We start from the raw sequence: 27,746 nt of genomic DNA on the forward strand, positions 1-27,746 counted from the left end.
GTAAGCACACAGGTGCTCACTGTACCGGTCTAGAGGTGGGCAGACTTTCTGTAAATTGCCAGGAAGTATTTTCAGCTTTGCAGGCCACTCGGTCTCTATCTCAACCACTCAACTGTGTCTCTGTAGCACAAAAACAGCCAAAGACCCAGACAATATGTAAGCAAGTGGGCATGACTGCATTCCAATAAAACTACACCTGCAAGGCTGCGGGGCAGAATCTGGCCCACACGCTGTAGTTTTCTGGCCCTTGTACTAGTCCTTCGATGTTCTGTACGTTTGAAATTGTCCTCAAGAATATATCAGAGTAAGTATTGACTTAGTTGCCTGTTTCTCTGTCACCTCCAAGTTGAATCTCTGTGTTCTTCTCTCAGCTGGGCTACATGGAAAAGCACACGTGGTCCAGGACACAGGATGCTGGCAGGGGATAATCATAATGACAGTAACAATAGCCGCTAGCATTTACTGATTGCTTACTATGTGCTTGGCGTGGATAATTAACACATTCACTCCTTAGAACTGTGCTCTGAGGTGGGTATTGTTACTAGAATCCTCCCTTTTAAAGGTAAGCACGCTGATGTGCAGAGAAGCTGTCACTTGGTGGAAAGGTGCAGAGCCGTGTCCAGAAGCCAGATGCCCTGACTCTTATTAATCTCAACATCACGCTGTCATTTAGCAACGATGCCCAGGGAACCGGCCCAGGAGAATCAGGCCAACTCTTCCATGGTGGACAGCCCCCTTCCTTCCACTGCCGTCTCTGGAGATTCTGCTTTTGGTTTTAAGAATAGCTGCTGGGGGCTTCCCTGGTGGCGCAGTGGTTGAGAGTCCGCCTGCCAATGCAGGGGACACGGGTTCGAACCCTGGTCTGGGAAGATCCCACATGCCGTGGAGCAACTAAGCCCGTGAGCCACAGCTACTGAGCCTGCGCGTCTGGAGCCTGTGCTCCGCAACAAGAGAGGCCACGACAGTGAGAGGCCCGCGCACCGCGATGAAGAGTGGCCCCCGCTTGCCACAACTAGAGAAAGCCCTCGCACGGAAACGAAGACCCAACACAGCCAAAAATAAATAAATAATAAATTTATAAAAAAAAAAAAAAAGAATAGCTGCTGGTTTCTTCGGCATAAATGGCACCGTGAACGCTTAAGAAAGGCAGCAACAGGGCGGGCTTTAGATACACTATCTGGGTTCAAGGCTAAGCTGCTTTTCACATTAGCTGTGGGAACTTGGGCCACTCTTTGTACCTTTTTGAGTCTCAATTTTCTCATCTGTGAAATGGGGGACTGTAATAATACCTATCCTTTGTACTTTGTGAGTACAAAGTGACATGATACTGGGAACAGCCTCGCACCAGAGGAAGATGAGTAATGGCAGCTATGGCAACCTTGCTCGGTTGACGGCACCCTGATTTTCGTCCACGTATCAAGGACACATGCAGCAGCTGGCTAGCTGTCCACCAACGTCTCGTTTCCCTTCTCTCACAGTGACAGAGTAATAATTACAAACATTTCCTTGGTACTCACTATGTGCCAGGCAGTGTTCTAGGTGCCAATGTTTTCACTCATTTGATCCTCACAACTCTGAGGTAAACACAGGATCACCCATTTTGGGGCAGAGAAAACAAAACCTCACACAGCTCTCAGGTGGCAAGATTTGAACCCCAGCCACTTGGCTCTGAGCCAATACTATCAATTCGTATTTCTGTTTTCTGGTGTTTTTCAGTTGGGGGGTGCACTATGAACCCCTTAGCAGGTTTTTAAATGATCACAATTTTGAAACAGAGGTGAGCATAAACAGCACTAGAAGTATCTGCAACAGCTGAAATGAGCTCTGAAGAGTCATGATTACCACTGGTGACAGAGTCATAGGTTTTGCTAACACTATTTATAATACGCTATAATATACTAGTACGTATAAATGTAATTCATAATAGAAGTTAAATTTGAGTTAGGGACTGGTGAAAATAAAGATGTTATTTTTCTCATCCAAATTCTTGGACCTGAATGCCAGATGGGCCCCATGTTAAGAGCTCCTGCACTGGGCTATACTGCCACTCATAACCTCTGGTTTTCACCTGTGCACATGAACCCTCGGCAAAGATATTTCTGAATCACCTGTGCATTTGGATATGACCATGAGACTAATGTCTGGCCAGTGGGAATGGTGTGTGTGACTTCTAGAAGTGTCCTTATGGGGAGACGGGGTCATATCCTTCATCCTTCCTTCCTGTTTAGAATGGGGCTATGATGGCTGGGGCTTCAGCAGCCATCTTGGGGTCTTGAGATAACCTGAGAATGGGGAGGGCAGGATGGAGACCAAACAGAGAACAATGTGTAAGAGCCTGGGACCCTAACACCTAGAGTGCCACACCAGCTTGGATTGACACCAGACTTTTTGACTGTGAGTCAGAAATAAACTTCAAGCTCATTTAAGCCTCACATATTTATAGAATTTTCCTGTCATTTACAGCCAACCTTAATCCCAACTAACCCAGTCAATGACCTAGTTCTGGACACAAAGACATAAGGACAAATTGGCCAAGGAGCTTCCAGGAAAGATTTTCCTCTTTGACAAAAGGGAGGAGGACAAGAACCGGCTCCTTGCCCCAGTCGGCCCCTGCTTTCAGTGTGGTTCCACGAGGACGTAAGACAGCAGCTGATGCAGCAATCTCGTGACCACACGAAGCAGGTCAAAAGAACTGCACGCTCTAACCCAATTCTGTGATATCCTTGAGCTGCTGAACTTGTTATATGAGGCAAAAGTGAACCCTCATTTAAATGACTGTTGGTTGAGTTCTCTGGAACGTTCCTGAGAGAGCAGCTATTAAAATCAATAAGAAACCTTCACTGTCCCTTCATCCAGTTGTAGCCATAAGAGTTCACTGTGCACTGTCCCCAAGCATGTCCCCACGAAGACCTACCACACTGGTCATCTATGGTTCCATGGCCACGCTTATCACCATGGGCTGGGGATGCCTGCATCCCCAGCAGTCCTCAGGCTAGTACATGAGACATAATAAATAAAATCTCCCTTCCCACCACTACATCCACATAGAAACATTACTCACTTTTTAAAACCCACGTCACGTTCAAGCCATGGAGCTTCCCTGACATGACCACGTACAGTATGAGCCCACAGGTAGTACATATTCCCTCCATAAGCCGAGTAAAGCCCGAAGGCCCTCCTATGGACTACAAGGCCCAACATGACGTGGTCCCTGTCCACGGATCCACTCTCACTTCCCACGCCCTCCTCTTGCTCCCTGGGTTCCTGTCACAGTGGTTCCCTTGACAGTAACTAAAATGCAAACGTATTGTTAGCCCAGGTCTTCACACTTGCTGACTTGCTGCTTCCTCAGCCTGAGACACCCTTCCCCACAGACAGCCCAGGGCCCTCTCACTGCATTCACGCCCCTGCTTAATCCTCACCAATGACTACCCTGGGTAAACCAGCACGCCCCCATCACTCTCTATACATCTTAACTCATCACTTCCGACATATGCAGCTGATCCTTGAACATGAGGGTTAGGGGTGCCCACCCTCTCCGCAGCTGAAAACCTGAGTATAACTTACAGTGGTCCCTCCGTATCTGAAGTCTCCCATCTGTGGATTCAACCAAGTGTAGATCATGTATCACTGTAGTATTTACTACTGAAAACAACCCACATAAGTGGACCTGCACAGTTCAAATCCGTGTTGTTCAAGGGTCAACTGTTCTTCTTTGTTCACTGTTTATCCTTCCCCACTAGAATGTGGGCTTCACAAGGGCAGGGACTCTGTCTTCTGTACTCTGTGCCCCAAAATCCCAGGAGAGCGCCTGGCAAAGAGTAAGAGTCCAAAAGAATCTGGAGGAATATGCTCCGAACTGTTACTGTTTGGTAGAGCTGGTGGCTGATAATGAGCAGTGTGGAGGGGTCTGCAACACGGGTGCTTTAACAGTGACCCTAAGCCCGGGAAAATGCTCAGTGGGCCACACAAGTGCCTCTTCACCTCCTATCAAGTCCTAAACATCGGGACTTCCCTGGTGGCACAATGGTTAAGAATCCGCCTGCCAATGCAAAGGACACGGGTTCGATCCCTGGTCCGGGAAGATCCCACATGCTGCAGAGTAACTAAGCCTGTGTGCCACAACTACTGAGCCTGCGCTCTAGAGCCCATGCGCCTAGAGCCCGTGCTCTGCAACGAGAAGCCACCGCAATAAGAAGCTCATGCGCCACAACAAAGAGTAGCCCCCACTGGCCACAACTAGAGAAAGGCTGCACGCAGCAATGAAGACCCAACAAGAGCCAAAAAAAAAAAAAAAAAAAAGTCCTGAACATCCTTCCACCTCATTCCATGAAGAATCATGTTTTTAAATGAACATAATGTGTGTGGGTATGTGTGGGTGGATGGGTGTGAAAAGTTCTGCATCACCCAAGAGTGAAATGGGCCCCACAATCTCTCTTTCTGGAGCTTTTTTTTTCTTTTTTAAAGTAACGAAGGAGCCAGTACTCTGGCTTCACCAATCAGCTAAGGGTCTCCAGATAAATCCCAGGCACCTCAAAGCTTGAGTTTCCTCACTGTAAGATGGTTATTACAACAATGCCTGCCTCACAGGATTGCTGGGACAATCAAATAGGGAAGACACAGAGACAGAGCCCGGCACGTAGCAAGCACCCAAGTGTTAACCATTATTCTCATCGTTATTTCTCACATATTTGTATTTCTTGAGCAGGGTAAAGAAAAAGGTAAATTGAAACAGAAAAAGTAATCTCACCACCTCCTTGGAAACTGCAGCACAAACAAATACTTCCCTAGCAGTTTGCCTGGTGTTATAATTATTTATGGATGTGCCTGTTCCCCCTTTTGGAAGGTGACTTGCCTCTGGGATGAAGAAGGGACACGACTACTACCAACTGGTGATTCCTGAACCTAGTACTGGGCTGGGCACATCAAAAAGCAAAAATATAAATATTTTTCAAGTTTTTAAAAATGCAGGTCCCCCAGTGAAGGCATGGCAGAGCCTGAAACTTGAACCCATGTTCTTCACCATCACCCTATACCAACTTCTTTTTAAACTCTCAGAGGGCAGCCTTATTCCTAAATTCTGCTTCAAATCCCCATGTACTCCTTGAAAAGAAGTCGGAGCCTGTGCTGTCATATTTCTAAGATGAGGACACAGGCATGCTGCCACAATGTCTTTGACCATGGTGAATACCTGCTGTCCTTACATTTTATCTCACTTAATCCTCACAACAGCCCTGCCAGGTGTGTCTTCCACCCTTTTCCTCATTTAACAAGAAAATCAAGGCCCAGAAGAGTTGAGTAACTCGTAAAGTGGCCAGTCCAGGATCTGAAACCCTGGAATGCGTCCACCCATGGCACTGCCTCCTCTGGGCCTACACGCTGTGCCCACAGGGGCCCAGCTCGGTGGTGAAGAGTGCTGCCCTGAAATCCAGTGCCCTTGGCTAAGTCCTAGTTTCAGTATTTACTGGGTGGTGTCACAATGACTGAGCAGCCTTATGTAAGAAATGGGAAGAGGGCTTCCCTGGTGGCGCAGTGGTTGAGAATCTGCCTGCTAATGCAGGGGACACACGTTCGAGCCCTGGTCTGGGAAGATCCCACATGTCGCGGAGCAACTGGGCCCGTGAGCCACAATTACTGAGCCTGCGCATCTGGAGCCTGTGGTCCGCAACAAGAGAGGCTGCGATAGTGAGAGGCCCGTGCACCGCGATGAAGAGTGGTCCCCGCTTGCCACAACTAGAGAAAGCCCTCGCACAGAAATGAAGACCCAACACAGCCAAAAAATACATAAATAAGCCAAGCATTTGAAGCCCTTTAAAAAAAAAAAAAAAAGGGAAGAATTTCAGACTGAAGATTCATAGTCACATTCAGAATCTGATTTAATTTAAACAAGCTAACTGTAAAAGAACATTTCTGGAACAATCAGAGAAATCTGATTATGAACCGACTGCTAGATGATACCAAAGAATCACTGTAAAAACTTTGTTAGCTGTGATAACGGCACTGTGGTTATTAAATGTCTGTTGCTTTATAGGTGCATAACGAAATACGTAGGAGAAAATATCTGGGGCCTGGGATTTATTTTTAAAATACTCAGCAAAAAAAAAAAGGGGGGGAGGGGAGAAGGATGAGGGACAGGTGAAAAAATGTGGTAAAACTTTAAAAAAACTGCTGAATCTGGATTTAGTACTATTTTCTCTGTTGTTTGAAATTTGACAATCAAAAAACATTTACTGGAAAGAATACTAGCACCTATCTCAGATGTGTTTTGTGAAGACTCAACGAATGCACACAAAACACTTAGCAGGCTGGCATACAGCAGGGTTTCTCAACCTTGGCACCACTGACCCCTGGGCCATCCTCTGCGGTGGGGAAGGGCCTGGGCAGCGCGGGATGTCGGGCAGCATCCCTGGTCTCTCCCCCACTAGCTGCCTGCAGCACTCCCCCCACCAGTTGTGACAACCAAATATATCCCCAGACATCTGTCCCCTGGTAAGAACTGCTGCTCTAGAGTAACCATTAGAAGAATAGCTTTTAAAATGCCTGTAGCACCTCACCTCGGACAATTGAGGCCCTTGTTATTTCACCACCACCACCGGCAGACATTTAATGAAAACTTAAAATACATCAAGCACTGTTCTAAGCATTTACCACGTACTAACCTATTTAATCCTCGCAACACCCCTCTGAACTGCTAAATTAAAAATTATTCCCATTTTTTTCCTTTTCTTTTTTTTTTTTTGCCAAGCCGCGCAGCTTTAAGGATCCTGGTTCCCCAAATAGGGACTGAACCCTGGGCCCACAGCAGTGAAAGTGCCGAGTCCCAACCACTGGACCGACAGGGAATTCCCTATTCCCTTTTATAGATGAGAAAACTGAGGCAGAGACAGTATTAATAACATAGAAACCTGGCCTCTCAACCAGTGGACCACATTTTAAGAAACATGGTGCCCCAAACACCCCTGAGATAATGCAATCCAGCCACCGCCTCTTACTGGCTGGGGAGGTGATCTCTTTGCAGCTCACTTTCCCAAGTATAAAACCACAAGCTACCACGATAACTGAACAAGGTCATCACTTACTGAACGCCTTCTCTGAGGCAGTCACTTAACATGCCAATTCCACTGCAACTTCTCAACCAGGTAGATGCTGCTTCCTCATCATTATTCCTTACAGATGAGGAATCTGGACCCCAAAAAGGGGAAGGCACTGGTGCAGGGCACAAAGGGAGCAAACCGGTAGAGCTGGGATTCAAATCTCAGTCATCCTTGACTTCTCCTTCCACATCACTCCCCACGGTGCATCCAATCCATCAGCAAATCTCAACAACCCTGCTTTTCAAGATACCCCCAATCTCACCACTTCCCCCTACCTGCCTGCCAGCGCTGGTCCTGGCTGCTCTGCAATGGCATCCTGGTAAGTCTATCTGCTCCTGCCCAGCCCCTACTCGGCAGTCAGAAGTCAGAACATGTCATTTCTCTACACAAAGCCTTGAACTGGCTCCCCCACCTCACCAGAGCCTTTGCCCTACTGGTCCACAGGCCTCACCTGATCTAGCCCGGATTAGTCCTCACCTGCCACCACTTTGCCAGTCACTGTGCTGCAGCTACCACGCTGGCCTTATTCTCTGAACTCACTGAGCACGCTCCCATCTCAGGGAGCCAGCACGCACCTGGCACTCCTTACGTATTTCCTGAATAAATAATTCCCCTTCAGCCTTCAGTGCAATAAAAGTAACAAATAAACAAAAAGACAAATTAAATTACTTGAAAATGTTTAAAAAAAAAAGGGCACTTCACCACCATCCTCAGGCTCCTACCACTTCTCCCTCTCAATCTCTACCTTGCAACCCAGCGACTACGGTATGCAGAATAATGGCCTCCCAAAGATGTCCATATCTTGAGCCCTAGAAGCTGTATGTCACTTTACATGGCAACAGGGACTTGGCAGGTGTGATCAAGGTTAAGGACCCTGAGATGGGGAGAGAATCCTGGATTACTCAGGTGGGCCCAATCTCATCACATGGATCCTTAAAATCAGAGACCCTCTCCCGGCTGGTCAGAAGGAGATGTGACTACAGTAGAACGGTCACAGAGACGCAACGCTGCTGGCTTTAGAGATGGACAAAGAGGCCACAAGCCAAGAAATGCAGGCAGCCTCCAGAACCTGGAAAATGGTAAAGGCACGGATTCTCCTCTAAAGCCTCCAGAAAGGACTATAATCCTGACAACACTGTGACTTTAGCCCAGTGAGACCTGTGTCAGACTACTGACCTCCACAACTGTAAGATAATAAATTTGTGTTCTTTTAAACCACTACATTTACCTCAGGACTTTCCCACAGAGGGCTTCTCGCAATCTCATCACGATGGACAGTTTGGGTGGAGGCGGTCCTATGCATTGTACTTTTAGCAGAACCCTGACCTCTATCCACTAGACGCCAGTAGCACTTCCCCAGTTGTGACAAGCAAAAATGTCTCCAGATGTTGCCAATGTCCCCTCGTAGGCAAAAATCACCCTGGATTGAGAGCTAGTGCCATTATTTGTCTCCTCTCTCTTCTTGGAAGGCTCTTCCCCATCTTCTTTTGGGAGGTGACTCCTTCTTCTGGTCTTAAACTCTGCATCCTCGGAGGGGTTTTCCCTGACTGACCGTCTTAAAATGAATCTTCCCCACCCCACTCTGTGCTTGCTGGGTACTCTGCCCAGAAAGCCTCAAGGCTCCTTCCCCTGCCCCCTTCAGATCTTTGCTCAGACACCACCTTCTCAGCAAGGCCTTCAATGACCACTCTGAATCCGCATCCTCCACCCGCTTCCTTTATTTTTTCCGTAGTACTTATCCCCATCTGACATAATATGTATTTTCCTTATTGTCTTGTTTATTGTCTTTTTCCCCTCACTACAAGGTAAGCTCCACAAGGCCAGATTTTGTCTTTTTCCCTGTTGTATACCTGTGCCTAGAACAGTGCCCAACACAGAGCAGAGGCCCAATAATTTTTACTGACTCAGTATCACAACATCCTGCTGTTTCCTGTCCACCAACGTCTCATACGTGTGAACAATGTATTCGGTTCCGATTCACATCTGTCTCTTGTATAACAACTGGCATCACCATCAATCACACCCTCAGCACCACAGCTGATATGTGGCAGGTGTCTATTGGACCAACGAATTCCTACAACAGCCCTAGGAGTTAGACAATCACCTCTATTTGAGAGAAGAAACCGAGGCTTGGAGAGATGAACTTGCCCATGTCAATCAGCAAGAAGTGGAAGAGCCAGGAGCTCACCCTCTGCCTGTCTGACTACTGAACTAGCGTCACAGCGCCGGGACCTCAGAGGCTGGGGGCTGGGCCAGTGCAACCCGCTCAATTTTATAAACGGGGAAATTGAGGCCCAGATGCGAACTCTTCAGTCACCACTCCCCATAACTACAGCTAGCCTTTATTGGACCCTTACAACAGACCAGGCGCCATTCTACGTGACTCGTATTATTAACTCGTTCAGTCCCTCACAACCACCCAATGAGACCGGGACTATTATTAGAGCAGTTTACGGAAAACAGAGGCCCAGATCCGTGAGGTAATCGGCACAAGGTCACTCGGCGGGTGAGAGGCGGGGCTGGGATGGGCAAACCCTAGAACCCTACCTCTTCTCAATCCCTCGCCGGCTGGCCTCTGGGCCCTGAACCCCCTCCCCCCTCCCCAGAAATGTTAGCCCGTTTAGTACACTGCCCACCCCCCACGCAATGGGAGGCTCCCAGAAGGGGGGCGACTTTCCACCTCGTAATTTGCTGCTGAATTTAGCTAGTTGCTCCCTTGGGAATGGGCTTCCGCCTCCCTCTCCCCTTCGGGGTCTACACCACAAGTGGAGGCGGGTGGGAGAGCAGGAATTAGAAAGTCAGCTTTCACATCTCAGTCCCCATTTGGAGGGTATACCCCACAGCGCTGAGCCCCTACAGGGAGAAAACCTACCCGGGTCCCCATCAACCAGGCGGCCCCTCCCCAACTCGGAGCAAGTCACGCGCCCACCCCATCCCCAAGGGGCCATTCAAGGGCCGCCGCCGATCACCGAGCCCTCCCCTCGCCTCTCCCCGACCCAGTCGTCCAAGCCCCTGCTGGGCCGCGGCCCCCAAGGCCCGGGACCCTCCAAGCTTGCCCTCGCCCCCGCGCGCCGCTGGGCCGACACCCAATCCCAGGCGCCGTCTCACTGAGTCCGGGGACCGAGAGAGATAAGAGTGGAACGCTGATTGGCCGCCGCCCCCTTCCGCCACTCTCGGCGAACACTGAACCCTCTCCGCGAGGGACGCCCGTGCTCCCAGGTCCCCCTTCCCGTCTTCCTCAAGTCCCTCGTTGTCTCCGGACCTGAACATCCTCGTTGCGGAGCTCGTCTATGAGCACCGCGATGGGGTAGAGCGAGTCGTCGCCGTCGGCCGCCGCCATCTTGGCTCCGTCCTGTTCCTGTCAGACTGCGGCCAGCGCCTTACTAAAACGGGGCTAGGCAGGGGCTGGGCTGTGAGGAGGAAAAGAGGGCGTGGGGACGCCCGAGCCACTTTACAGGGGCTGCCCCACAGTTATTGCCCAATGACCGGGCCAAGCCTGCGTTTCTTTGGTCCGAACAAATGAAGTCCCGCCTACCGCCTATTTGCCATTGGCCGAAGGGACATTAAGTTTGCCAGAGCCTCGCAGAGGGGGAGGAGAAAACGGAAGTACGTAGTATCTTAGCGACAAAGATTGTGCCCGCCTACGTCGCCGCTAACAACGTCCTAGACGAGCAGTTGTTTCTAGCCAATGAGGGGCAGGATTGGGAGGTGGCGAAGCCCGTTCTCCGAGTCCCGGAGAAAGCTTCTGCTAGTGCGTCGCTAGGAGTGCTTGACGTCATGGTCGGGGGGGAACCAGAACAGTCTGCAGGTTTCGGCTTGGGAGGCAGTGGCCCCCTCCGGTTGGCAGGCGGACTCCCAGAGCCTTTGTGCGGGAGGAGGAGTGAGTCTTTCATTTCTGCCTTACTATGCCGAGGCCCAGAGAAGGGTGGCGACTTGCCTTACTCTCTGGACAAAACTCACGCCCCTCAGGTTGGTATGTGGATCTGCTTACCGAACGCACGTCTCCCACCTCCCCTTTTTACTCTTCAGCGGTTCTGGAAAATTAGCTACCTGAGCATATCATGCTTTTTCATGCCAACAAGTCTTTGCCCAAACCGTACGTTCTATTTGGAGAGCAGTTCCTAGTAAATTGTCCGATCTCTACGTAAATATCTCCCTTTCCCTTCCTCTCTTTAGGCTTGGTCCTCAAGCCCCAGAGCCACAAAATCAATCTCGCTCGCTCGCTCTCTCAAAATTCCTTTCCCTTGGCTGGGGCTGTGACCATACACTGGAGTCTGTCGCCTCCCACAGCGTGAGAGCAGCGTTGGGGCTGACGAATCTCTGTTCCTTGCCTCACTCAACACAGCCCCTCACCCGCAATTTTAGAACCACGCTAACAGAGTTGGGGGATGGGGAGGCCTGGAATGCACCTTCCCCCTTATCGTGTCACTTCAAGGGCACAGCTGAGCTAGGACTCCAGGACAGGTCCAGGCATCTCTTCCAAAGACCCCTTACCCACTCCAGTTAGGAAACTACTCCCTATAAAAGGGGGTGGGGTGGGGGGAGACGTTGCCTATTTCAATCCTTGCCCTCCTTATTCCAAGGATCTTTCCCCCAACCCAACCCTGCTAGCCCACTGAGACTACAGGTTCCTTAGCTAAGGATGCACTTTAAATACCTTAGAATTTTATTTGTCAGTTATACCTCAGTAAAGCTCCCCCCCCCAAAAAAAAAGTCCCAAGTGTGCCTTGCAGAGATAGTCTCTGCATTGGACAGATGCAGTCAGCAGCTTGATTCTGGTCAGACTCTTCAAAGAGCAGGCCCTGACCGTGAGCATCTCAATGAGTGACCCAGACAATTCTCTCAGCACTGCAGTTTGTTTCTACGGTTCACATCCTAAAAGAGGGATGTCCAAGTGGCACAGTAAACACCTGTGTGCCACTTGGACACAGTGGCAGCAGTCCAGGTCCCTGGCCAGTGATGAGAACAATCACATCTGCTTTCTATTCTTGCAGAGCTCGCACTAAGACTAACCAGCCACAGTGGCCCAGGGGACACCTTTAGGTTTCAGCTTACTTAAACCATCAGTATAGTCAGACCATGCATTTAGGGAAGAGTCTCAGAGAACTGAGGGTTGGTAGTGCCAGTGGCTTTGGGTACAGTGTAGAGCTTAAAATTTCCCCCAAAGGGATAGGTACCACTTATTCCTGTAAAGCCAGGATGTTGCTGGAGCCAGTCTGGGTTCATTCTTGAATAAGTGTGTTGCATGAGATGCAGGACTTTGGGGGCCCTTCCTACCTTGCTGGTAGTGGAGTCCAAGCTGATTCATCCCCAGATTTGGAATATCAAGCCAGAGAGTCACAAGGCTTCTACAGATCAAGCTTCAGTTTTGAGGCGCATTTACTAGCAAGCTAATTACTGCTTTTTAAAAGCAGTGCACCTGTTAGTAGTGTCAGAGTGGCCCTGAGTTCGTAAAGCAATGGGGACTTTTAGGTGGAGGCTGCATCCCTTTGCCAGAGGCTGTAACTGACAAAATCATCAGGACATTATCTCCCATGTCCCAGGAGTCTAGTAAGGGCTGAGCCTCCTTTAGATAACGGGGAGTCAAAGACAACAGTTTTTCCTTCACTGCTGGAAGGATTGAGCATTGTAATCTGAGTCCCACTGAGTCCCATTAAACTTTCGCTGGAAAACAGGACTTGCATTTGGTCAGGTTATATCAGCTGCCCCAACTGGCAGAGATGTGATGACAAGTTAGACAGGGCTGTGGAGACTGAGGCCTCTCACTTGCCAACAAAGAGAATATCATTTATATAATGAAAACTTTGTACATCAGAGATTAGTGGCACTTGATTGAAATCCTTACCCATCCTCTGTTACCTCTGGTGACAAGTAAAAAGGTAGTTTGTCTCACTAACACTTGTCTACCAGCATCTCACCCTTCCTGGAATACTCACCTCTGGCCCTTGTGGGATAGGGAAACACAAGCATGTAACACAACAATTCCTGATATATTCTGATGTGGAATGTTGAATTTTTCCAAAGGATCCTGCTGTTGTCTGTTTGTGTGCACTCAAAATTCAAATATTGAAACCTAACCCCCAAGGTGATGGTATGAGGAGATGGAGCCTTTGCCAGGTGATTAGGTCATTGAGGGCAGAGCCCTCATAAACGGGATTATAATGACCTTTCAAAAGAGGCCTGAGAGAGCCTTGCCCCCTTATGCCTTGTGAAGATACAACAAGAAGTCTGCAACCCAGAAGAGGGCCCTCACCTGACCATGCTGACACCTTCATCTCAGAATTCCAGCCTCCAGGAGATATAAATTGATGTTTATGAGCCACCCAGTCTGTGGACTGTTTTTTTTATAGCAGCCCAAACAGACTGAGATAGACCCCCAACTACCTCATCACTTTAGCTTCCCTCTGCAATTGTGATAATGCACTAAGGTTGTTCGTTGTATGGCTCAGTCACTACCCCATCCTCATTGCCAAGACTTCCAAGAAATGTAAAGGGTGTAAGATTTTACCCCATTTGCAAACCAAGTTACTTGCCAGTTTCACAGATGCTGGCACAAGACGTGAGACGCCTGGGACTGAGACAGAATATTATTATTTGTGGCACAACAGGCAGCAAGAGCTTCAAGTTCACACCTGTTCCCACTGCTCCCACAAGCCCCATGGGGGCCATGCAAAGAGGTCCCAGTGGATGCTGCACATAAAGTGGGGTTTCGTGTCACAGATGGATAACATTATGCTTAAGAAATCCTTATCTTTTAATGTGGATTATAAGTACACCAACCAACCTTTCCCTCTGAGGAAGGCATTCTCTTTATTATATTAGTTAGGTAATGAATCTGCCCTTGCCTCCAAGACAGACACTACTGCTATCTTCCAAGGCTGTTATACAAAAACCCTTTCAAAATAGTCCAGAACAGAAGCTGATATAAGACATGAAAAAAAAAATTGAGAGGCTCATGGAGGACTGTCTCCCGATAAGGTGCACCTTCCCCTTCAACTTTTGGGAAGAAGTGAGTAAAAAGATTCATTGAAGATTTCTGATACCAAGACTGACCTTGGCTGTGTGGTGCTGTGCGATTGTTAAAAGACTGGACAAGTAAGAAAGAGACAGATTTATCAGGAGACTTTGTGGACGAGGTGACATTAACCTGGGTGAGCAGTGAGAGGTGAGAGCAAATGAAAAGAAAGAATAATGTCACATATTCTGAATAAACTGAAATTTGCTGGCCTATCAGAAGAATGTCTGATTCACTGTCCACACATACAACAAGTCAATTCTGGATGGACTGCTGATCTAAATTTTAAAGCTAAATAAAATTTTTAAAGTAAAACAAAGGCAAACATCTCTTGTCATCTTGGAATGGGGAAATATTTCTTAAACAGAATAATAAACATTATAAAGGAGGAAATACTAAGTTACATTAAAATTAAGGCTTTCTCCTCTTTGACACACACACACACACGCACACAGGAAGACAGAGAGAACATGAGATAAAGGAAATCAAGAACGGCATCATGTCCAGCAGTTACATAGAACTACTACAAATCAGTAAGAAGAAGGCAACACAATAGAAAACAATGGATAAACTAAGCTAAAACATACATTTCAAAGAGGTTTCCCAGTAAAGAGAAATAAATATGTGAAAATATGTTCAACTTCCATAACAGTGAAGGAAATAAAATTACTACTTGATACCATCACATACCAATCAGAAGTCCAAAATAAAAATGAAAATAAAAAATTGGAAGTGTTGACAACGATGTCGGTAAACCAAGAATCTCCTACACTGCTGGTGAGTGTGGAAATTGGGCCAAACATTTTCCAAACCTCTTTGGCACTGTCTCTAAAAGGTAAAGATGTAAATCTGTCACCCAACAATTCTGTTACTACATATATTGCCAACAGAAATTAGTATGCGCCTCATCAAAACATGTTCTCAATTTACATAGCAGCACTATTCCTAATAGTCCCAAACTGAAAACAACCCATATGCCAACTAACGGTGGAATGATTAAAGTAATTGTTTTATATTCACATAATAGAATCCTACACAGCAATGCAAACGAATGATCAATAACAACACCCAGCAATAAATTCACAAACAGCGTGAGAAATGACAAAAGCCAAATACAGAAAAAGTTTATGCTTCATCACTTATTTTACATAAAATTCAAACAATCTAAAGTGATGTATACTGTTGGATGTCAGAGCAGTGGTTACCCTGAGGAATAGTGAATAGGAAGGAAGAGCAGAGAGCTTCTGGGAGCCTGACAATATTCGATTTACAGATCTAGGTACTGAGTCCCAAAATGTGTTCACTCTGAATTTTCATTGAGCTCTGCACGTATAAACTGTGCATGTGTCTTTACATTTTTAAAATACATATTGCCAATCAAAAAGACAGGATACACTGTCAGAATGACTATCATCAAAAAGATCACTCCTGGGCTTCCCTGGTGGCACAGTGGTTAAGAATTCGCCTGCCAATGCAGGGGACATGGGTTCGAGTCCTAGTCCGGGAAGATCCCACATGCCGCAGAGCAACTAAGTCGTGTGCCACAACTACTGAGCCCGTGTGCTGCAACTACTGAAGCCCCCAGGCCTAGAGCCCGTGCTCCACAAGGGAAGCCACTGCAGTGAGGAGCCCGCACACCACAACGAAGAGTAGCATCTGCTTGCTGTAACTAGAGAAAGCCTGTGGGCAGCAACGAAGACCCAACGCAGCCAAAAATAAATAAATAAATAAAATTTATTTTAAAAAAAAATCACTCCTGGGTACATATCTGAGGAAAACGAAAACACTAATTCAAAAAGATATAGGCACCTCAATGTTCACAGCAGCATTATTTAAATAGCCAAGGTACGGAAGCAAATTGAATTACCAACAGATGAATGGATAAAGAATATTGTGATATATATATATAGATATATATGTACACACACACAATGGAGTACTACTCAGCAGTAAAAAATAATGAAATTTTGCCATTTGCAACAACATGGATGCACTTGGAGAGTATTATGCTTAGTAAATATGTCAGAGAGAAAGAAATACTACATGATATAACTTATATGTGGAATCTAAAAAATAGAACAAACTAGTGAATATAACAAAAAAAACCAGGGACTTCCCTAGTGGCGCAGTGCTTAAGAATCTGCCTGTCAATGCAAGGGACACAGGTTCGAGCCCTGGTCTGGGAAGATCCCACATGCCATGGAGCAACTAAGCCCGTGCACCACAATTACTGAGCCTGCGCTCTAGAGCCTGCAAGCCACCACTACTGAGCCCAAGTGCCACAACTACTGAAGCCCAAGTGCCACAACTACTGAAGCCCACATGCCTAGAGCCCATGCTCCGCAACAAGAGAAGCCACCACAAGGAGAAGCCCGGGCACCATAACAAAGAGGAGCCCCCGCTCACCACCACTAGAGAAAGCCCATGAGCAGTAACAAAGACCCAACGCAGCCAAAAATAAAACAAACAAATAGATTAAAAAAAAAAAAAAGAAACAGACTGAAAGATACAGAGGTTACCAGTGGGGAGAGGTAAAGGGGCAGAGGGTAGGGGATTAAGAGTTGCAAACCACTATGTATAAAATAAATAAGGTACAGGGATATATTGTACAGCACAGGAAATACAGCCAATATTTTATACTAACAATAACAGGAGTATAAATTTTAAATACAGTGAATCATTATGTTGTAGATCTGACACTTATATAATATCATAAATATTACAGAATATACCTCAATTTAAAAAACACTAAATTTAAAAAAAGTGGAAACAACAGTTAATAAATAAACAAGTAAACAAATAAATTCCTCTTTGGAGCCTTCTGAAAAAAAAGATGAGATACAGAAAATAGATTATTGTTGCAACATCCTCATATTGTAAAAATGGCACTGTGATTAGCTTCTGAATATATGCTGTAATTTCGGGGTAAAGCTAACAAATAATGAGTATACAACTTTTCAAAGAAAAGATATGAATTATAATGTAGAATTATATTTAAAAATTAATAGAAAAGAAGTTAGCATAGATAAACTAAGAAAATACCCTAGGGGGGACTTCCCTGGTGGTACAGTGGTAGAAAATCTGCCTTCCAATGCAGGGGCCGCGGGTTTGATCTCTGGTCAGGGAACTAAGATCCCACATGCTGCAGGGCAACTAAGCCCGCGCGCCACAACTACTGAACTCGCGAGCCTCAATTAGAGCCCTCGTGCTGCAAACTACAGAGTCCACATGCCCTGGAACCAGCGTGCCACAACTAGAGAAGAGAAAACCCGCAGGCCACAACTAGAGAGAAGCTCGTGCACCGCAACAAAGGTCCCGCATGCGGCAACTGAGACCCAACACAGCCAAAAATAAATAAGATAAATTAATTTAAAAGAATACTCTAGGGCTTCCCTGGTGGCACAGTGGTTGAGAGTCCGCCTGCCGATGCAGGGGACACGGGTTCGTGCCCCGGTCCGGGAAGATCCCACATGCCACGGAGCGGCTAGGCCCGTGAGCCATGGCCGCTGAGCCTACGCCTCCGGAGCCTGTGCTCCGCAACGGGAGAGGCCACAGCAGTGAGAGGCCCGGGTACCGCAAAAAAAAAAAAAGAATACTCTATTATTATACTATCAATTATAGTATTAAATTTACATAAACTAATTTTTAAATTTTATTATTTATTTATTTTTGGCTGCACTGGGTCTTCGTTGCTACGCGCGGGCTTTCTCTAGTTGCGGCGAGCGGGGGCTACTCTTCGTTGCGGTGCGCAAGCTTCTCATTGTGGTGGCTTCTCTTGTGGAGCTCGGGCTCTAGGCATGTGGGCTTCAGTAGTTTTGGCTCGCGGGCTCAGTAGTTGTGGCTCATGGGCTCTAGAGCGCAGGCTCAGTAGCTGTGGCGCACGGACTTAGTTGCTCCGCGGCATGTGGGATCTTCCCGGACCAGGGCTTGAACCCGTGTCCCCTGCATTGGCAGGCGGATTCTTAACCACTGCGTCACCAAAGAAGCCCAGCATAAACTAATTTTTTAATCAAAAATTTTTATTATATTCTTGAATGTTTTTTTGAGATATGGCCAAATAATAGAATTAAAGTAGGAAAATGAAAAAACATTTCCTGGAGTGTTAAGAAGCAACTAGCGTGGCAATATACTCCTCAGATAACATACACTTTGAGATTTGTCATTGTAATTAGTACTATTTTAAATTTTTCTTAATGTACAACTTTCCAATATACTGACTGATGGATAACAAACATGACTGACTTTATATGTGTATATATGTGTGTGTATATATATATATATATATATACACACACATACATACATATATATACATGGATCACAGACCCATATATACACATTTGTAGGTATGTGTCTACCTATATATTTTTCTTCTTCCTTTGTGATCTAGTTTCTGGTAAATATTTAAGTGTCTCATGTGAAATAAAAATATTGATTTCTCTCTGTGATACAAGGTTCAATCTATATATCAATTTGGTCAAAATAACTCTTTTGCTTTTCAACCTGTTGAATACTCAATACTGTCATTGGCTTCAGAATATCAATACAGAGAAAACCATATAAAAATCTCTCCTAATTTTGAGGCAATATCCACATTGCTCATTTAAAATCAAGGAGCCCCAGGGAATTCTGTGGCAGTCCCATGGTTAGGACTCTGCGTGTCTGCTACAGGGAACCCGGGTTTGATCCCTGGTCGGGAAACTAAGATCCCACAAACTGAGTGGTGGGGCAAGAAAAAAATAATCAAGGAACCCCAGACTACAAATTCCACATACACAAAATGGATCCATGTCTTTCCCTTTCAAATGGCTCTTCCTGCAATGCTCTGAATTTAATGGAAGTCTCCAGCAGAAACTAATTTCATCGCTTTAGGGACACAAGCAATACCTATAAACCTCTTTCTTGACAACTTGCCCAAGTCATCTTCACAAAAGAGAAAAATGTGCCTTCTACAGATCCCAACTCCATGCTATTCACATCTTTTTTAATTGTCACAATCACCTGATATTACTTCAAAATATGGTAAAATGCAATGTTATGCTCTCCTTTGCTGACTCCAGTTCAATCTGGCTATTTCTACCTGAGAATGTTTAAACATGCTCACCTCCCTATATAACATATCATTTCAAATACATAACTGCCGTCTAAGGACATAATGGACAAAAACTCATGACCGGCTCCCAAAAGCTTGACTCAAGGACTGAATTTCCCCTCCAGCACTATTGTCTTCAGTTTCAGCAATGATCTGCCACACGCTCTTCCATTTTCACAGACGTTTTCTTAATATTCCGCGTCTACTACATTCTTCAGAAATGTACTGTGATACATTTACGTTATATACGCTCCTACACTTCTCCAAAAGATCCAGATTGTTTCAGGACCTGAGGTTTATTATTGCATAAATTCTGAGCTCCTCCAGTAAAAGTACTTGTAAAACTTCCATAAGTATTTACATGATAATTATATATTTAATTACAATTACTATTATAACATTGTTTACTTTGAAGAAGATGCTCCCATGTCCTGTTTACCATCCTCTGGTAAGCCACTCACAATGTCACTAAGGACTGAGAGAAGTGAGTGAATTACCAAATGAATACAGCCCAAATACACACATTTTTACATTTTTCTCATAGGATTAGGAGAATTTTTATTCCTTACCCCAGCAAAGCAGAGCCTGGACATTCTGGAGCCACAGCTCATGAGCTGAAAAGGGCTGACAGTGGGGAAACATGAACTATTTATTGCAGAGGTTTTCAAAAAGAAAAACTCAATACTGTTAAAAGAAAAGACAAAATAATATTATTGATGAAGGAAAGGGTGTTGAAATAGATAAGGTGCTCACCAGCAGAAGGACAGTTTTGGTGGCTCTGGACTCAAGAGAGGATACGGAGGAGACACTGATCCTATGAATGTTTTGGGCCCTCTGCTTATGCCTGTACAGGATGAAAACCGTGGAGCCACTGGCCAGGATCATGAGCACAAAACATAAGACATCAGGGAAGGATAGCAATGCTGCATGTAATGCGTCTCTGGTTTGGTCATGACAAACAGCAGAACAGTGTCTGAAACTTTTTCTGTTTCTGATGCTCTGGTTTCTCAATATTCTACTCATGCACATAGGATAAATGACATTTACCAACATGTTCAGGATCCAGCACAGGATAACTGGAGGAACAAAGCACCTGAGAGCGTTCACTTTAAGCTCTGCCCACCTGGAGGTCCGGGGACTGATCTGACGGCCTGGAAGACACTCAAGAGGCAGGTGGTGCCAATGGACACTCCCCTGCCCACCACACGGACATACGGGAAAAATCTGCAAGTAAAATCACTGTCCATGTGGTACCACCCAAAATCTCTCACTGTGGGATCCAGTAGAAAACAGAACCAAGATGTTGGCTGTTATCACATTCCTGACAATAAAATCTATGGTCCTCAGCCCATACCCAGTGCAATAAAGCAAGAAATAATGGTAAAGAATACAGAAATTCCCCAGGATTCCAAATATAGCCTGTAATAAAAAGGTCGTTCCTACTGCCAAATCCCTCGCAGCCATGCTGTCAGGTGTCAATGACTGATGCTTGTCTTCTGAGCTAGAGGATCCTGATTGAAAATATGAGGCATGGACCACAGGTACCAGGACAACTGAAATCCAACATTCTCCACTTACCAATAATTCTGACTTTGAAGTAATTACTTAAAGTTTTCCTGTCATGTAAATGCTTCCAAGGGTTGAACGTATATCCATTAAAGAACACTTGCAATGTACAGATCACTAGGATGAAACCACACATGCGTTAACTTCTTTATTCCTCACAAATTCACGAGTCAGACGCTATTATATTCCTTATACAGATGAGGCAAACTTCGGCACTGAAAGGTGAAGTGTGTCCTCTAAATTCACTCACTGGTTAGGGGCAGATGGTTAGTGGGGATTTGACCCTGGCTGGGGTGCGTTTAATCCAGAATACACTCAAATACTGGTCACCTGCGTTCCTCCAATAAGCCAGATATAAATTTAGTTTTGCTTTTGCACCTTGTCAGTTCAATTTATGTTGGCGGAATTTTATTTTAAAATTTTGATAGTGACATGTTTCCGCATATTGAAAGAGACTTATTCTGTATGTAAATACAAGCTCTGAATAAAGCTTTAGAGATTCAACTAAATGTAAAGGTACTGACTGCAGTATAACTGCAGGTGCAGGTACCTGCCCCCATGACAAGGTGGATTTAGTGAATGCAAGAATGGCCCAACATTAGGATGGAAACTGAAAGACTCATTTACTTTCGTTCCTGGACAGAAGTACAATGGCACAAGTCACAGGAACTATGGGAAAGGAAACACTGATACCTGATAAATAAGTGCATGGTAGAAACAAAATTATCATTAATTTCAGATATGTATATATATTTATTAATACCTAAGTCAAATAAAAATATTAGCAGTACGGCGAGATTTGTGAAAGATATGAAACTACAAGACACATGCAAAATCGAATGTTATGGTGAGCCACTTGTGTACTGGATAAATGACATACATTTTTTGGATCGGTATTATAATATTTAAAAGCAGCATAAATATCACAAGATATTTCAGAGCCTAAAACTGTTATCTGACACATATACAGTTCCACTTCTCTTAAATTCTGCTTCCCTAACTTTACGTGGGAAGAGCCTCTCCATAATTAATAGAGACACAATTATTAAATCTACTCAGCACTTCATACAGCAGTAGTTAGAGAAAACGTTTATAATATATTACAGCAACGGCTGCTAAACACGTTGTTTTTGCAGAGGATCAGATGATTCCTACAGATTCATCCTACTCTTTGTTACAAGTCTGGAGTACTATGGCCGTACTTCTCAACCTAAAAACTATGTCTATGATTCCTGAAAAGTAGACTGAAACAGCAGATGGACTGGGGAAATACAGTCCTTAAGCACATGAAAAATCAGATGTCATTATCACTTGGATTAAACCACAAAAATCAGTTAGCGAGGATTACATACATTACATTAGGAGCCACCAGGGATTGGTGAAGGTCTAGGACCCCGTCTCCCTTTACTATCTCAGTTCACACCTCAGGATTTATCCCACTTTCCTTCATGGCTTTGGTGCTGGACCAGGTTCATACACGGGACATTCCCTTTGCCCAATATGTTCACTTACCAGATTCCTGATACAAATCCTTCCTTTATAGTTGCTACTTCTCATACGAACACAGAGAAAACCATCAACTTCTTCCTGCCGCCTGGATGGTGCGCTCAATGCGAAGGTCAAAGCAATCAGTATACGCACAAGAGGGGTAGCTCCACCCTGTGATGAGTTTGTGATCCTGTGACCTCCCCTCCCCTCAGAACTGCAATTATCACTTCACCTGGAGCAGTACTGGCAGGAACAGGCTTGGGAGCTGTGATTATTTTTGAAAACAGTTTCCCAGTTGCTAATTACCAAGACCAATTATAAGTTTCCAGCCAATATGTCTTAAGAGGCTGTTGGAGGATTTGTGACAAGCCACTTACTCTTCCATGATCTCTGGAGGCAGACAGGGCGCACATGTAGGGAGCAGGAAGTACTTAGGATTGACAGGTAAGAGACTGGCTGCAAGTATGTGTCTCAATGGAGGTTCTGCTTCACTGAGAAATTCTACCCGAGAGAGTTCTTTCCTAATTTCATACACTGAGCTAGCTGCACCATCAATTAACGTATCAGCAAAGAAATGGAATTTGTCCAAATATCTGAGAAGGTTTTCAAAACAGATACGAGTAACAAGAAGCACGATGCCAACACTCTACATTAGATATCACTGCACTTATTTGCACAACTCAATATCAGTGAATATGTAAATTATTAGGAAAATAAACTTCACTGATATTGAACTACAGTAGTTTTAGAAGCAGAAGTAGATAATATCCATAGAAGAAAGAGAGAAGGTTCCAGAAGAGACCCTTGCAAATAAAAGCACCAGCATCAGATGGCTTACCAGGGAGATTCTACTATTCCCATAAGTGTCAGATAAGCCAGTGCTACTCACTTAATTCAAGACCATTAAGAGGTCAATATGGTCCTCTACACTTACTGTTGTGCAAAATTTTCATTAGGGAATTGTGATTGCTTTTTTAATTAAGAAATACATTTCCAGACTTCCCTGGTGGTGCAGTGGTTAAGAATCCACCTGCCAACGCAGGGAACACGGGTTCGAGCCCTGGTCCGGGAAGATCCCACATGCCGCGGAGCAACTAAGCCCATGCGCCACAACTACTGAGCCTGCACTCTAGAGCCTGCGAGCCACAACTACTGAAGACGGTGCGCCTAGAGCCCATGCTCAGCAACAAGAGAAGCCACTGCAATGAAAAGCCCTCACACCTCAATGAAGAGTAGCCCCCGCTCACTGCAAGTAGAGAAAGCCTGCGCGCAGCAACGAACACCCAATGCAGCCATAAATAAATAAACGTATTTTTTAAAAAAGTTTAAAAAAAAAGAAATACATTCTGGAAGGGTCAAGGAAAAAATATTGATATGAGTTGAATTTAATTCTTTAGGTTTTACCTACACACAACTCAACTCTTTGATCCAGGGTCACTATACATTCACTCCCAATAGTTAAGTCAGTTGTTAGAGCCATAATGGTGGACAACCCATCCTACATGCACACGCACACAAATTCATTTACACGCACATGCAGGGCCATTCACACACTCCAACATAGTCACACACGTTCACATACTTATGCACATACACAATCACTCACGTCCTCATACAGTTTCAACTGCACTTTCACAAGCATTAATGCACACACTGAACACATGAAAATTCCCTCTCACGTGTACAAATACTCATAAATATAAACACATACACAGAAACCCAGAATTATACTCTTTCATAAAAGCACAGTCAACATGTACGTGTGTGTGTGAGTGACGTGATCTTACATAGAAAAATAGTTGTATCTCCAAACTTCTGGACGCCTGAAAGGGGGAGCCTTCCTACAATTTACGTTTCTTCCAACCCCGCAACAATCACAAGGACAATATTTACTATAACGCACAGCACCTAAAATGTGCAGTGAACATTGCCACCTAATGTCAAGACACACTCCGGGAAACGTAGAGTCTTTGGGGGAGTGACTGTGTGAGGGTATGTGATAGAGTGGAGTATGAACAGGCCACAGGGAAAAGAAGCCATAGGATAAGGGGGTGGCGAAGAGAGCCTGGGGGCAGGGGGCTATAGAGAGTGCAGGGGAAGAGAAAAAGCAGAGAGAAAAAAGGCAGAGAGTTTTTAATGTTGGTTAAGTATTAAAGTGCAAGGCCAGGGATGAAAATATAAGTGGGCAAAGTGGGCAAGGAAGATACTGGGACTATGGGGACCTGCGGGATAAGGGGTACAGAGTCATGGGAACAAAAGTTCCAATGAGGATGAGAAGTTAATGGGCAAAAGTGAGCAAAGGTCAGTTGTGGGACGGGTTTCAAAAACACGGTGTAGGGACAAGGTGACTTCAGATGGGGTAGGCAGGTCCTGGTAGAAGATAACAGTCCCAGTGAGATAGAGTGTGGGAAAGGGGATGGAGCCCAGGGGAAATAAGGGGCAAAGGACTTGAGAGAACTGGATAGGACAGTGGGCATTGAGTGAACCAAGGAGTCCAGGACAAAGGGTCAGGGATTACAGGGCTGAGGACAAAGGATGCAGCATGTGGACTGGGTCCATGGGGGTGACGACGAGAGGTAAGGGCCAAGGCAAACGAGAGTGCAGGCGCACAGAATGCACAGGGCATGGGATGAGATCTCTGAACTGGGCGCAGATGGACAGCAAGAGGAAGGAGGACACAGACGATGGACTGTGCTGGGGTGATGCAGCTGAGGAGGTCCCTAGAATAGTGGTCATGGAGGGGTGGACATCAAAAAGGTCCCCGAATGGAGGTAGAGAGTGCAATACAGAACCCTAAAGGAGGTGGATGGAGGTCGGAGAGCAGGAGGAAGTTGAGTGGAGGCCTAAACATCACAGGGTGGAGATGAAGGATGTAGCAGGGGGAAGACAGGTAGGGTGAGAGCATGGATGAGACAGGAGTGATGTAGGTGGCAGAGGGAGACTGGAGGTCTCTAACTGATTATGCCTTCCATCTAGTCCCTCATTTATGATCAAATCACAGCAGTCATCTATGGTTCCTTTTTTGTTTTTTTAATTTATTTTTGGCTGTGTTGGGTCTTCATTGCTGTGCGCGGGCTTTCTCTAGTTGCGGTGAGTGGGGGCTACTCTTCGTTGCATTGAGCAGGCTTCTCATTGCGGTGGCTTCTCTTGTGGCGGAGCACAGGTTCTAGGCACACGGGCTTCAGTAGTTGTGGCTCTTGGGCTCAGTAGTTGTGGCTCGCGGGCTTAGTTGCTCAGCAGCATGTGGGATCTTCCCGGACCAGGGCTCAAACCCGTGTCCCCTGCATTGGCAGGCGGATCCTTAACCACTGCGTCACCAGGGAAGTCCTGGTTCCTTGTTTTAGTGACCTATATTTGACATATAACATTGTGTAAAGTTAAGGTGTACAATGTGTTGACTTCATGTCTTTATAAATTGTAATCTAATCACCATTGAGTGATAGCACCTGTATCACATAATGATCACTTCCTCTAGGTCGTTAGAATGATTACATTGGATGAGTAAGACACAATATCGTGGACTAGGCTCACTATGCTGTGTGTTGGATCTCCAGGCCCTAGTTGCCTACTAATTTCAACTTTGTACCCTTAGACAACAACTCCCCTATTCTCCCACCTCCCACCCCTGGTAGCCACCATTTTACTGTTTTTATGAGTTTGGCTTCTTTAGATTCCACATATAAATGACATCACACAGTGTTTGTCTTTCTCTGTCTGAATAATCTCACTTAGCAGGTCCTCAAGATCCATCCTTGTTGTCTCAAATGGCAGGATTTCCTTCTTTGTCCTGACTGAATAATATTCCATTCTGTGTGTATATTATACAAGTATATATTCAGTCATTCATTGCCAGACATTTAGGTTGTTTCCACATCTTGGAGGTTGTGGAAATGATGTAATAAACAAGGGCTTGCAGATACCTCTTCAATAAGCTGTTTTCGTTTCTTATGGTTTTTAATTTCAGCTCATGGGCAAAAACCTTGCTCAGATAAAATGCCCCTCAGTACCCTTCAATGGAATCTACAAGAGAGGACAGCATCTAAAATTTTGGGTGAGCAACACTCAACAGTATTTTCTCTTTTCTTTCAGGGTACCGTGTATCAGATCAAACACGGTGGGTCTGACAGGACAGGCAGGGTGACGGAGGAAACGGGTGAGTGTATGGCTCAAGGGAACTAGATATCCTTTTGAGGTTATGACAACGTTCTGGAAGGAGACAGTGGTGATGGTTGCACAATACTGTGACTGTACTCTAGGTCACTGAATTGTACCCCTGAGAATGATGAACTGCACGTTATGTGTATTTTAACTCAATAATAATTTTTACAAAAAAATCCTGACAGGATACAGCCAGGCTGAAGAATCTCCCAGTGGAAAAACCTGGGAAAGTCTGAGCACCAAAAAGGAAAATTACAGTAATATTATATCACTTCAAATGAAAAGGAATCCTTGAATCCACTATCAAAAGGTAAAAGAAAAACCTCTTCATTACCGAGCAATGGCAATTAATATACATATGAGATGGGAGGATGTTAAAAAATGATTTGCAATCATCATCTGATGATGCATTCAGATGAAATATCTACAGTGGATGCGAGAATAATTTGGTCAAAGTATTTAAGCTGTTCAGGCAACTTCAAGGTATCACTCTAGGGATCATTATCACTTACAGAGGGAAAAGTCACCTCTAAAAATAGTAAACCTAGTATGCAGTCATAACCAAATAATCGAACCCATCACCAATAACAGAAAATATCCCTAATCTGTGCCTCCAAGGTGATGCAACAAGAAGGTTCCACCATCATCTGGGTGTAGAAGTTTTACTCCAATGTTAAACCTGAGTCTCAAGATGAGGCACATGATCAGAGAAATCTACACTGAAGGATGTTCTGCAAAACAGTGAGCGTGTATTCTTCAAAAGTGTATCCCTGAAGAAAAAAAGAGCTGCAAGTATTCTAGATTAAAGAAACTAAAGAATCAAGACAATGGAATGCAATCCTCGTACCATGACTGGATCCTAGATTTATGAAAGCAGATAGAAAACATATCATTGTCTCACTGCAGGAAATCTGTTTATGGACTAGCTATTCAATGATGGTGTCACAATAGCGTTGATTTATTAAGCATGATGGTTCTATTGTGTTAGATAAGAGAATGACCTCGAAATAAGGAGGTAAATATTCAGATATCAAGAGGCAAATTGTCAAAATGTGTACAAATTATTCGCACATGAAACAGCAAAAACAAACAGGTGAAAAAACTTGTGGTAACAGTTATGTTTGCAAAAAATAGTAATGTTTGGTGAATCTAGATCAAGAGTATGCGGTAGGTTCAACGTTCTGTAGGTCTGTATTTCCTGCTGTATTTTTTAATTTCCACATGTTTAAATTTTTCAAAATGAAAAGTGATAATTAAATGAAAGGTGGGGGCTTCCCTGGTGGTGCAGTGGTTGATAGTCCGCCTGCCGATGCAGGGGACACGAGTTCGTGCC

General features: G+C 45.1%; 1 protein-coding gene across 1 annotated transcript in view; it reads right to left on the minus strand.

The window, feature by feature from the left end:
* Positions 1 to 10,515, minus strand: part of LOC132416386 (serine/threonine-protein phosphatase 2A 65 kDa regulatory subunit A alpha isoform) — a 32,847-nt gene extending 22,332 nt beyond the window's left edge. The window contains exon 1 of the mRNA XM_059999743.1: positions 10,357 to 10,515. Within this exon, the coding sequence (XP_059855726.1) occupies positions 10,357 to 10,434 (78 nt within the window). The 5' untranslated portion in view covers positions 10,435 to 10,515. The remainder of the gene's footprint in view (positions 1 to 10,356) is intronic.
* Between the last annotated feature and the right edge of the window lie 17,231 nt (positions 10,516 to 27,746).

Source organism: Delphinus delphis, chromosome 20, assembly GCF_949987515.2.
Source record: "Delphinus delphis chromosome 20, mDelDel1.2, whole genome shotgun sequence".
In the NCBI taxonomy this organism is placed as follows: domain Eukaryota; kingdom Metazoa; phylum Chordata; class Mammalia; order Artiodactyla; family Delphinidae; genus Delphinus; species Delphinus delphis.